The sequence below is a fragment of the Rhipicephalus microplus genome, chromosome 4, assembly GCF_043290135.1.
Source record: "Rhipicephalus microplus isolate Deutch F79 chromosome 4, USDA_Rmic, whole genome shotgun sequence".
NCBI lineage: Eukaryota > Metazoa > Arthropoda > Arachnida > Ixodida > Ixodidae > Rhipicephalus > Rhipicephalus microplus.
This window is the reverse complement of record NC_134703.1, coordinates 112,132,058-112,144,823: the sequence shown is the minus strand read 5'-3', so window position 1 is coordinate 112,144,823 and position 12,766 is coordinate 112,132,058. Positions and strand designations below refer to the sequence as shown.

Below are 12,766 nucleotides of genomic sequence, written 5' to 3'. Positions count from 1 at the left end.
TTGTGACTTGTACATATAGTTTGCGAAGATTTTCAGTGCACTCGTTAGTGCGTTTGTTTTAATTACTTTATGTTTTTCATAATGGCGATTCATAAAAAAAAATGATGCGGTACAGCAACAGACTGCTCTTTCTTTCTTTATTTTTTGTCACTTATGTTGTACTTGCGGAACATGACATAGAAAAACATTGTGCTAGAATCAGTGAATGATTAAAAAGAAGAGTGTAAGTTTGAGGGCTTGTTTTCTTCGTTAGAGAAAATACTAATGAGTACTTAGAGACAAAAGTGTCACGGAAGGTATAGGGAATGAGCACTTGTAATGTAAATGGGAACAAAGGAAAGTGGGGCTCAGTCGTAGAGCACAACACCTTGGTGGTAAAGCATCGGGCGCGATATTGGAAAGTCGCAGGTTCGGATTCCACCAGTGGCTAGTTGCCTTTTCGTCCACTTTTCTTTCTTCACCTTTACATTTACATTGCAGTTACTCCTAATAACATCCCCGTACTTTCCGTAGCAATATTGTCTGTTAGTTTTGATCGATTATATAGTAATTTATAAGCTAAAGAAAATAATATATCTATGTACACACGCTCGAAATCAAGTAATGAACGCAACAGAAATCACAATTACCGACTGCATAAACTGAATTATTGTCACTTATGCCTTATTCAGGAGCTCTTGAAAAAATTATTGCCGAAAGAAATTTACACGTGATTGGGCGATGATTGCCAATACTGATTAACTATTTCAAAGCACCACTTTCACGCTGCGAACGCACAAACTGCACTTTCACAACAACAAAAATCTGGTGTTTGGGTTACGTCGTATCTACAGTGGCTCTGCGTGCACGGATCAGTGCCACTTGCCGGCACCAATTAGCGGGCACACAGGCCACTAAGCACAGTGTACCCCGAATCAAAGATCCGATCGAAGGGTTAACGCGATTTTCCTCGAATTCCCCAATCTGATCACTCCGAAACACCGAAGAATGCAGAGGCCGCTTTCACAGGCACGTTCGTCGCGTGAATGAGGTTATACAGACGCGGTCAGAAATGACGCGAAAGAAAAGATTGCGCATGAAAGAGGGCCACCTGTTTCCAGGTAGCGCAACTAACAGGTGCGGGTAAACAGTGATTGGTTGTGCCCGGGCAGGGGATCGAGAAAATAAAGCGGTGGCTCACGGAGGTAAGCACAGATAAGGAGCCGCCTTCTGAGCAAATCCCCCTGTATACTACCATTATTTCTCCTTGCTTCCTATGGGATGTCGGCGCCAGATCTGGGAATGCCAAAGCCGCCGACACGCGCCAATTGGCTGAAAGGGCGTCTGAGCGGGAGTCATTCGTAACGTATTGAGAACATTCGCTGGAGCGAAGATTGCTGCCACAGTATATAGGAAAAAGGGTGCCGTTTTGGTTTCCCTTTAGTATTTTTCCGCTTTCTCTTACCCCGTGCTCTTCTTTCGACGTTGGATTTCTGGGTATTCCTAAACTTACCACGACGTGTGCGCCTTGCTGTGGACCAGGCCTTCAGTTTCATTACGGCATGCAGGGAAAGTATTGAAGCTAACTTTTCCTAAACTACAAACACATAAAACGAAAAGCATTGTTCTCAGCATTTTCAAAACAAAACTTGTATTGTACCCAACAATGTCCAGTTGTTCTTTTGTTCTTTCGAATAAGGAAAACCTAGCAAGCTTAGCGAATATCTGGTGCTTCAGAAACAACCTCCAAGCCTCTTTGAATGTAGCCACTAGCTATTTACTAATAGAGGCAATAAACGGGTAGTAAACACTTAGTAACCGTCCAGAAGTGGTAGTAACCTGTTAGCTTTGCGTAACTAACTTTTCATTAGGTTCATGTGAGAGTGCACAGTGTTATTTCTCCAGGGTACCTGTTTACAGACACATTCTTCGAAGTTATGCGAGTTGTCGGCTATGCTTTCCGATCTCAATTACACATCGCACACTGGGAGGAATGTTGCCAGAGTAGGCTTCTTAGACTAAGACCGCTTCCTTTGATTCTATTTGTTGAGTGGAAGAGGAAACAGTTCATGGAATCTCAAGAATTGATGTGAAAGTTCAATGACCACTTAATTAAGAGGTGTCCACAGCCCTCGCTATTTAGTGAATAACTTTTTTTAAACCAAAGCAAAGTGTGGAAAACGGAAACACGAAATCTCAGCTGCTTTGGTAAACGCCTCACCTATACCTAAAAAAATACTATTCATGTCCACGGCAAAGTGCTTCAACAGCGAGGAAAACTAAAAAAAAAGAAAAGCAATATAGCCTTTAATTTTGAACGGTAGTAACTTCTCGGCCTAGTTAATTTATTTCACTAGAAGTAATCAATACTTGATTTTAAAAAGTCCGAAAATACGATTTCTGCATGTTGAATTTTTTTAGCACTGCGCAACCACCCAAATAGAAAGAAAGAAATACTTCAAACTTTTTCAATCACTACTGACGGGCTTGAGCTCTTGCTTGGGTGTGAAATATTCAAAAACAATTATTCTATTTCACGTAATAATTGTATCTTTGAGAAATATTTGAAAGTAGTTTACGAAAATATTATGTGAACGTAATATTTTATCTGTCTGAACTTCATAAAAATCTTGTTCTGATTGCCATTTATTATGTGCTCTCCATTTTAATAATTCCAAAGGCAACTGCGCAGCTCTGGCTATAGTAAGCGGTTTTATGTTAACACATAAGGCAGTCTGCCAATGAGATCAGCAACAAATGCTTATACGGCATTCAGATACAGAGTGACCGTACTGGCTCGCGAGCCAGCCTCGGTGTCAAAGCGGTTGGGTGCTGGGCTACTGTCCACCAAGTAGTGGGATCAATCCAAGCTGTGACGGTCTAACTTTAATGGAGGCAAAGTGACGCTGTCTGCACTCTGGGAGGTCAGGGAACGTTAAAGAACATCAGCTTATTTATTCAAATTTTCGAAGTCTTCCACAATGCTTTCCTATTCGTATTGTGGTTTAGCACATAAAACCCCACACCATCATAGCATTATTATTATTATTATTATTATTATTATTATTATTATTATTATTATTATTATTATTATTATTATTATTATTATTATTATTATTATTATTATTATTATTATTATTGTTGTTGTTGTTGTTGTTATTAGCTCAAGCTTTACCTTTGTGATGAGTCCTGTCTCGAACTCGACGTTTCCGGTTCCGTGGAGCGACTGCGAGCCAATGCTGGTGGCGAGGATACGAAAGTTCATGGGGTAGATGAATGCGGCACTGCAGTTCAGTCGTCGGCCGTAGTTGCGTAGCGTGTAAATGGGGCTGTCTGACAGCGGAAGCAGCATTACGTTACAGGCTGCAAAGAGTAAAAAAAAATGAGCAGCAGACGTGAGGGAATGGACACGAACTCTGGGTCAAGTTGGGCGAGCTAGATGATCGCAATCACAACATAGAAAAAAGCATGCAAACGGTTCGTTCAGATGAATACGTTCTTTTTCTTTCAGCGTAGCAGGCTAGACTATCAATACCTCACTTTTATTTAAACACGAAAGGGTTTCATGCCGGAGTCCACCAAGACTCCGCTGGCATATTTCCGCCACAGATATGAAAATCACAGAAACAAAAATCGCCCCGTATCTGCATGTTAATCAGCAAATGTCGTCGAAAGACGATAGTCTTGCGTGTGGAGAGAGTGAACAAAACATTTATTTGATACTTTGCGAAAGCAAATCGGTCAATTCTATTCTAGAGGCGCTACGTTAGAGTGCCTCGAGCACGGAGCGCGCAGGCGAACGAGCGCATCAAGTCACGTAACACGTGAGACATGAGTGCCATCTGGCAGTTTTCTTGGAAAACGATGCGCGTGGCTGAGACGGGTGTGCGCACCCGTCTCAGAGGTAATAAGGTGTAGAACGCAAGGCGACTGGTAGGTGCCACCACCGTCTTGTCTTTGCAAAGCGTTGCAAACACTCACCTTTTCGGGCCAGCGTTGCATGGTCAGCGCAGCATGATAAGCGCTACGGTCCTTAAAATTACTTATGTATGCCTTTTCTAGTATACGACGCACATGCAGAATATATACGTGTTGTTATGGCACCCTAGACATATGCAATGATAGTTTTTAGTGACAATTGTACAAGTATGAGCGCTAAATCTCCGGCAACATTGGTGGGCGCTGCGGATGGTGTCAGCCGTTTCAAGTACATGGTGCCGTTAACAGTGGACAAACAGACAAATGTACAGACAGACAGACAGACAGACAGACAGACAGACAGACAGACAGACAGACAGACAGACAGACAGACAGACAGACAGACACAGACAGACACAGACAGACAGACGGACGGACGTACCAAAATGGTTGCGTCGAAGGTCGCCAAGAAATCGTCTTCAAAAACGAGAGTACGCGGGGCAAACCCCTCGCCCATGAAGCGTACGTTGTCGAGATTGTTAACAACAAGCTATTTATATTTTATATACACCATACCATCTGGTGGTCATCAGAGCTCCACAAGCCCAGCGCGCTTTCGTCGTCAATAACGAGATGGCGTGAAGGACTCGCGTTGGGCGCATTATAAAGGTCGTCGCCTCTCGCTTTTCGGTGAGCGCGCACCTCCGTGGAGCATGGTATCCCTTGATGTGTGCGATAATCGACCTTTTATTTGGTAGAGAACAGAGGCCACTTCACTCGCTGCCATGGCCGCGTTTACAAAAAGTGCGCCATGCTCACACACAAAAAAAGAAAGAATTGGGACTGTTCGCGCTTGTTCCGTGCATACTGATGCGTCCGTTTCGTGCGTCTTTCTTTCTGTTTGAACAATGCGCTTTAAGTGTGAAGCTGCAACAGTTTTTATTCCGCGCTCATTTTGTGTGTGGTCATTTCGTTGCGTGCTCAGAGCACACGTGAGGCATCTTACTCGCGCCCCTGCCCATCATCTAGCTTCACTGCCAGAAGACCGACCTCGTGCCTCATTTGGCCAGGCAGTCTTGTCATATCGCACACACATTCCTACGGGATATACAACTCCATCCCGAATTTCGACTCCCCTATGGAGTATGACTGATGCACATGTTGAACTCGCGGTTCCAGGCATAGCGTCAAAATCCCGGCTCTCGTCCCCAGCGCTAAAGCAGCTTTCTCTTCTCTTGTTAAATGAGAAGTGCAGTGAGCATACTCATCTATATACTGATGCTTCAACTAAAGTGGATGGGTCTGCAAGGTCGGTGATCTTTCCTGCAACAGCGACAACGGTGAATTTTCGGTTATCCCACCAGACATCGTCGACAGCTGCGGAACTTGCTGCTCTACGTAGCGCAGTTAAAGTCATTAAACACAAAGAAGCCAAGAAATGGAGCGTGTTCACGGACTCTAAGGCAGCACTACAGTGTTTGATATTTGTCTTACGCCAGGGACCTCATGAACAACTAGTGCTGGAAATTAGAGAGCTGCTTCACCACCTCTTCGACAAAGGACGCAGAATCACGTTTCAGTGGCTTCCAAGTCACTGCGGCATATTGGGCAACAAACATGCCGATGCAGCTGCCCGAGCAGCACACAAAGATGGTGAAGAAGAATCTATACCATTTTCAAGGACTGATGCTGCAATGACCATCCGAAAAATCGCTAATGCAGAATTAAAATCCCTGTGGAACGCCGACTGCTTACGGCACACGCGACTGCATAGACTGGACGCGTCTCGTCGACTCCGGCCTCCGTCTGGACTCTCTCGACTCGAGATTACGGTGCTTTGCCGACTATGGCTTGGTGTCGCCTTCACCAAAGCTTTCGCCATCCGAATTGGCATGGAAGACAGTGCTGCTTGCGGTCATTGCGGCAGCGATGAAACTATAGAGCACTTTCTGTGTCACTGCCTTCGTTACAGCGTGTAAAGACGGCAACTAGCTGCTGCGTTAGCTCGCCTTGACGACAGGCCTTTGTCTGAACAATCAGTGCTTGAAAGGCGACATAATTTGTGTGCTTAAAGAAAATCAGTGAAGGCCTTACTGAACTTTTTGCGTGGCAGTGGCCTATTGTATAGACTATAGCACCCCAGCCTCCCCCCCCTCTTTTTTTGCGCACGTCTATTTCCCTCTTCACTTTCTTTCCCATCTTTCTTCCCCATTTCCCCTTACCCTAGTGCAGGGTACCAAACCGGATGCTCCATTTTCTGGTTAATCTTCCTGCCTTTCTCTCATTTTTTTACACAAACTAGATGTAAAGAAATCACCTGGTCCGGACGAACTATCTAATACTTTTTTGAGTAGATATGCTGTTTGGGTGGCAAAATATTTACATCGCATTTACACTGCATCGTTAGACGCTGCAGTTATTCCTGATGACTGGCGCACGGCAAACATAATTCCGGTACATAAATCGGGCTCCACTTTGGAAGTTAACAATTACAGGCCTGTTTCCTTAACTAGTACTTGCTGTAAATTATTTGAGCACATTATATTTAAGGCCATGATCACTTACTTAGAAAATAACAAACTACTGTATGCCCAGAAGCATGGATTTAGGTCTGGTTTGTCGACCGTCACCCAACTGGCTGAAATAACTGATGATTTAATTAGAACGCTTAATTTGATAGGTCAAACCGATGCCATCTTTTTGGATTTTTCTAAGGTCTTTGACGTCGTACCCCATAAGAATTTAATAACAAAATTATTAGCTATAGGCATTGAGCAGAAGGTTGTAGCATGGATCGCGAGCTACTTGAGTAACAGAACACAGTGTGTTACCATAAATGGCTGTCTCTCGAAAGAGTTGGCAGTGCATTCGGGAGTTCCGCAGGGCTCAGTCCACGGACCTCTTCTTTTTTAGATGCGGAGCATCTAATACTCGAGGCTTGTAGCGCGGCACCGTCCGCAAGCTTCCTCCTCCTTCTTCCACCATCTGTGCATCCCTTCCTCCTCTACACACCGCGCGCGCTTCACTCCTCCACCATCTGTACACCCTTCCTCCTCTACACACCGCGTGCGCTTCTCCTCTTCACGAACATTCGCTAGCTGTATAATGTAGTGCGCATGCGCCGTCGCGCTTCGAAAACATCGGCAGCTGACGCGCGCGCATGCGCCGTCACGCTTCGAGAACATCGGCAGCTGACGCGCGCGCATGCGCCGTTGCGCTTCTCCCCCTTCTCGAACATTCGACAGCTGACAGTGCATGCGCCGTCGCGCTGTATATATACTCAAGGTCGGCGCTCGCTCGCTCAGTTGCCGCTCCTCGGTTGGTTTGTACGGCGCGTCGACGTCCAAGGTCGCGGTGAAATGAATTCCAACGAATCCACAAACACAATGATTGACGTCCCTTCGACCAGCGCCGCCCTTTCGCATACGTGTGTACGTGTTCACTCATTTAACACCCCCTCCTACAACCACGTTAACCAATTTAGCCATCGACCCAAGTAAGTCGCAATTTAACACCCCATTTCACAACCACGTTAACCAATTTAGCCATCGACCCAAGTAAGTCGCACTTTAACACCCCGTTAACCAATTATATGCTCCGCATCCTCCTCAGTGTTCCCCCGAGGGAAGCTGTGGGCAATTTTTTTGGTTTATATTAATGATATTTATTTTTGTGTCGAGCCGCCGATCCAGATTGAACTATTTGCGGACGACTGCGTAGTGTACACATCCATAAATAACCAAGAAGACCAAATTAAACTTAATGATGCCTTGCGCTCAATTAACGAATGGTGTATAAGATGGGGACTAAACATAAATCGTTCAAAAACAAATTCCGTCACGTTTACCAACAAAACGTTACCCCTTCATTGCACATATTTCATAGGAAATGCTGCAATCACGAGAGCTGATCGGGTTAAATATCTGGCAGTTACACTTACCAGTAACCTCAGTTGGGAAACGCACGTTGAAAATGTGTGTTCGGGTGCACTGAAGAAATTATCCTTTTTGAAAAGAAAACTGCGTAACACTCCTCCCACGTTAAAACTAAAAGCGTATAAAGCACTCGTGCGACAAAAATTGGAGTATGCCGACATTATTTGGAGCCCTTGGCAACAATATTTGATTAAGAATTTAGAAAGGGTCCAAAATTTAGCTCTGCGCTTTATATATTCCGCTTACTCCCGACAACATAGTGTAACTATTCTACGTAATAGGGCAAGCCTACAAATACTAGAACAGCGCAGGATAATATCCAGATTAAAATTCGTCTACCAACTTGATCACGGGGACTTTAAATTATCACGGGAACGATACCTTCAGCAGCCTTCTAAACTTTCAGCTAAGACAAATCACAACAAAATGTTTAGGCAGCCACCCAGCCACATTAATGCCCACAAGTTCGCTCTCTTTCCTTGCGCAATTTTTCATTGGAACGCATTACCTGCGGAAGTAGTGAATGCTGCCTCGACGGCTTCATTCACTCAACAGATAAAAAAGATTAATTTCACCATATAAGTGATGTATGCTGAAAATAGTGTCATTTCAGTGAAATTCATCCGGCTACAAATGTTGAAAATATTCTTAGTTGTGCGTAGTTCTGTTGAACAGCGAGAAAATATATGACTTTTCTGTACTTGATAGTTATGTATTCTCGGATTTATGCCCTGTACTCCAGTGTATTACTAGTTATTGCTTGAATGTATTGTTTGTATCCCACTCCTGCATGGGCCCGGGTAGGGCCTGCAGTATCTGTAAATAAATAAATAAAAAAATTTTATTCTCTCTCTGTCGTTGCGTGCTTTCTGCTTGAGCAGCATGCTGTAAGTTCTGAGTTGTTTGCCGTTTCTTCTGTGACCTCAATATCAATGGTTGTAGCGTTCATTTCTCCCCCTTGTGTCGAAACAATGCATAATAAACGCTCGACGTCGTTGAAAACACGTTTCAATTTCGTGTTATAAAAATTCCTAAAATGAAGAATCTGATATGTTTTTTTTACTTTTATTATTCCTACTGTGGCCACGAAGTATATATTTAAATGTAGCTGAGTTTAAAGGGACTCCTGGTGTTTGGGAAGAGCCAAAGTAGGAAACAGTGACAGATGCTCATGCTCTTTTTTGCTATCCCCCTTGTGCGCGCTTTTAGGGGTGAAGCTCCTTAAAGCGGCACCCGTTCGTCCCTCATCGTAGTCGTAGTGTGTAACCAGTTTTACGCTTTGACCTGCAAGGTGGTGCCGGTGGGACATTTCTCCTGGGCGTTGTTGAACAATAAAAAGTTCGCAGCATGCGCGTTCACTAAAAGTCGAATTCTCCACACTCTCATTCCCAATTAGCAGCCATCTGCACTATCTTACAAGAGCACTATCTTACAAGAAAGGATTGCTAGGTTATACTCGCTGGGCGTAACGTCCTTGGCTTCAGAAAGGTTTAGGGAGCGTTGGGCCGCTGTGCCATGAATACAGTGAACTAGTATATACCATGAACTTGATGTGGTTAAAAATGGGAAGTAGATACGAAGCGCAAGCCGTAAGAAAGAAAAAGCCGAATTCTCCGCCTCTCATTTCCTATTAGCAGCCATTGGCATGTACATTGAGCACTATCTGACAGAAACAGTTTGCTACGTCATACTCGCTGGGTGTAACCTCCTTGGTTTTCGATATAGGTTTAGCGAGCGTTCGGCCGCAGTGCCATGAATACAGTGAACTAGTATATACCATGAACTTTAGGTGGTTAAAGGTGGGAAGTAGACACGAAGCGCAAGCCGTAAGAAAGTGTGCGTGTGCCACCTCTCGTTTAGTCCTTGGAATGTCCGCTGGATGGCGGTGCTTCTATATGCGGAATAAATGATGAAAAGATGCGAGATGGTGGTACTTGGAGTTTTGACTAGATGGACGAACGAACACACAGACAGATACATGGACGAACGCAGGGACGGATGCACGCATGGATGTGCGGACGCACGAACAGACGCATGCACGGACGGACGGATGGACGCATATGTAGCGTCGAGAGAAGAGAGACGTGAGATGACGTCGAAGGCGGCCGATGGGGCCGTGCCGATCTCGCCACTTTATTGCAGGCCTGAAGCGGAGCCGCGGTGGCTGTCCACGTCGAAACCGCCAGGCCAGAAGCTCGTTCTAATTCTCGCGCAGCTCGAGCTAGCGCCAGCTGCGCGAGAGGCGCGGCGCGGTGATGGAAAAAATGATGATGGTGATGATGGCACTACAGGGCTCCCCCCCTAGCGCTTTGTGCGATTTGAAGGCATATGAAAAAAAAAGAAAGAGGGCGACAAATGCTATGTACATGAACGGCAGTCCATAAAGTGTTCCTTTGGCAAGTCCAGTTTGTTAACGTGTAGAGACCATCGGGAACCAGTGGGTCTCTGGTGGGCGACACTGAGAGTTGCGCAGTGGACGAAGAAGTAAGCGCTCGATGGAAAGAAATCCGTAATGACGGATGGCTCAGTATTCAGGCATGTGTCGATGCACACTGAACCATGCCTGTGTATTCAGGCATGTGGGACGGCTTTAAGCTCTCCCCTAGTAGAGTACCCTGTGCTCTAAATCTTTACCCCCTTTTTCTAACCCCCCCGCCCAGAGGTCTTCAATCGTGGAAAGCACCTCTGGAATTTCGAGGTCTCGCGCCACTTGTGATGCGTTTCTGTAGGCGAAAGAGAGGCCGTACTCAGTGACGCTGTGAAGCGACGCGTGACTGAGAACGTGCTCAACTGGTGCACTAAAGTGCGGGCTGTAAAGCATGTCAAACGGGCCCGTGTCGTAGAGGCCGTCGTAGAAGGTGTAGTCACACACGCCATCCGCAGGCAGCGGCTGCGACTCGTTCGTCGCCGTGCCGAATACGCGGACCACGGGAAATGGCGTCATGGGAGGCTGTGCAGGAAAGACGGGTTCAGTTGTCGCCTCAGTCACTGTCGAGGTATTCGACGCTGGTGGACTGGTGGTAATGCTTGTTCCCTTGCTTTCAGTTGGCTCCACAGTGGTTGTAGTTAGGTCGGTTGACTTGACAGACGTCATAGACAGTTCAGTTGGCTGGTCAGACGTCGTAGGCAGCTCAGTTGGCTCAACAGATGTCGTAGGCAGTTGAGTTGGCTCCACAGATGTCGTAGGCACTTCAGTTGGCTCGACAGGGGTCGGAGTCAGTTCAGTTGGCTCGACAGATGTCGTAGATAGTTCAGTTGGCTCGACAGATGGTGTAGGCAGTTCGTACGCGGGACACGCGTCGCTAGTGTCCAGACGAGAAGAAGTCGGGAGGTCAATAACGGGTGAAAGGTCACCTGTGCCAGGCTCCGAGGCGGGCGGCAAGGTGGCCGTCATGGAGTGGGGTAGGGCCATGGTGTGACGTGCCGTAGATTTCACGAAAGACGTACAGGTGGCAGGCACGTGTGATGAAGCTCCGCATGGGGGCTCTGAGGGAATGTACCTCTCGGAGGGAAGGTCAGTCGCAGTGGGGGAGTCTTCTACCTCGCGGTCGTGATCAGGTGCAGGAGTGGACGTTTCTGCGACCGGATCAGGTGTAGAAGTAGTCGAAGCCGGGGTACCGAGGTAGCGGTTAATGGAGGGCTGCGGACCGGTTCGTACCTTGCTCTGCGACGCCTGGGAAACCTGCCTGGTGCGTGTAAACGGAAGCGGACGGTATGTGAGGCCATGTCTGGCAAGCACCGCCGAGCAGAGGTCATCGTAAGGTTGCTGGCTGGAGGTTGAAGTGCCAGAGAGATGACGCAACTCTACCGGAAGGGCGTCTTGAAGAATGGCGTGCATCAGCGGCTGGTCCGTGACGCCATTCAACGCCAGAACGGCATCGAGCTGCATGAACCATACCTTGGGGTAGGTCGATTGGAACGGCGGCACTGGCGGGCAGAGTTGCGGGAACATGGCAGCGGTACGCTCGGCGAAGGGCGTGTTCTCCGGGTCACCAAATGTAGCGACGAGAGAAGAGAGACGTGAGATGACGTCGAAGGTGGCCGATGGGGCCGTGCCGATCTCGCCACTTTATTGCAGGCCTGAAGCGGAGCCGCGGTGGCTGACCACGTCCAAACCGCCAGGCCAGAAGCTCGTTCTAATTCTCGCGCAGCTCGAGCTAGCGCCAGCTGCGCGAGAGACGCGGCGCGGTGATGGAAAAAATGATGATGGTAATGATGGCACTACACATACATGATGAAAAGATGTGAGATGGTGGTACTTTGAGTGCTGACTAGATGGACGAACGGACACACACAGAGATGCATGGACGGACGCATGGATGCCTGCACGAACGAATGGATGCATGGATGGACGCAGGGACGGACGCATGGATGAATGTGCGGACACAGGAACAGACGCACGCATGGACGGGCGGATGGACGCATGGACGGTCACACAAACGCATGCATTGACGGACGGAAGCAAGAACGAATGAACGGATGGATGCTTCGCCCCACTCTCCATCATTCACCCCGTAGATAGGTGACCATTTTTTTTTCAATTGTAGCAACACCTCATCTTCTGTTTGTCTTTTATTCAACTTACGAACCCTATTGTAAATCGTAACTTCAGTACACATAAGCACCAGAATTAGGCAGCCATTGTTTAAAGAGGGCTCACCGATATTAACACATGAACTTTGTCCATTTAATTTTCCATCCTTATGCGTTATAGAGAACGAAAAGTATAACTTTATGGGATTGTTTTGGTTTTCTTGCAAAAGTGAAACTTGAGAGTACAGAGCGAAGGTTCAAATTGACATACTTATTGTACCATTGCGCACTAAATGCGTAGTTTGTATCCATCTTGTACTATAAGTAGAACATTTTGTGACGCTTTTGCGATACTACGTTTCACCATCTTGATTAGTACATTTTCTCCGCATAGATGTGCT

The 12,766-nt window shown here is 46.5% G+C and overlaps 1 protein-coding gene across 1 annotated transcript in view; it reads right to left on the bottom strand.

The window, feature by feature from the left end:
• The window catches only part of LOC119172275 (corticotropin-releasing factor-binding protein), a 94,506-nt gene that overhangs the window by 12,185 nt on the left and 69,555 nt on the right, over window positions 1-12,766 (bottom strand). The window contains exon 5 of the mRNA XM_037423321.2: window positions 3,155-3,342. Within this exon, the coding sequence (XP_037279218.2) occupies window positions 3,155-3,342 (188 nt within the window). The remainder of the gene's footprint in view (window positions 1-3,154; window positions 3,343-12,766) is intronic.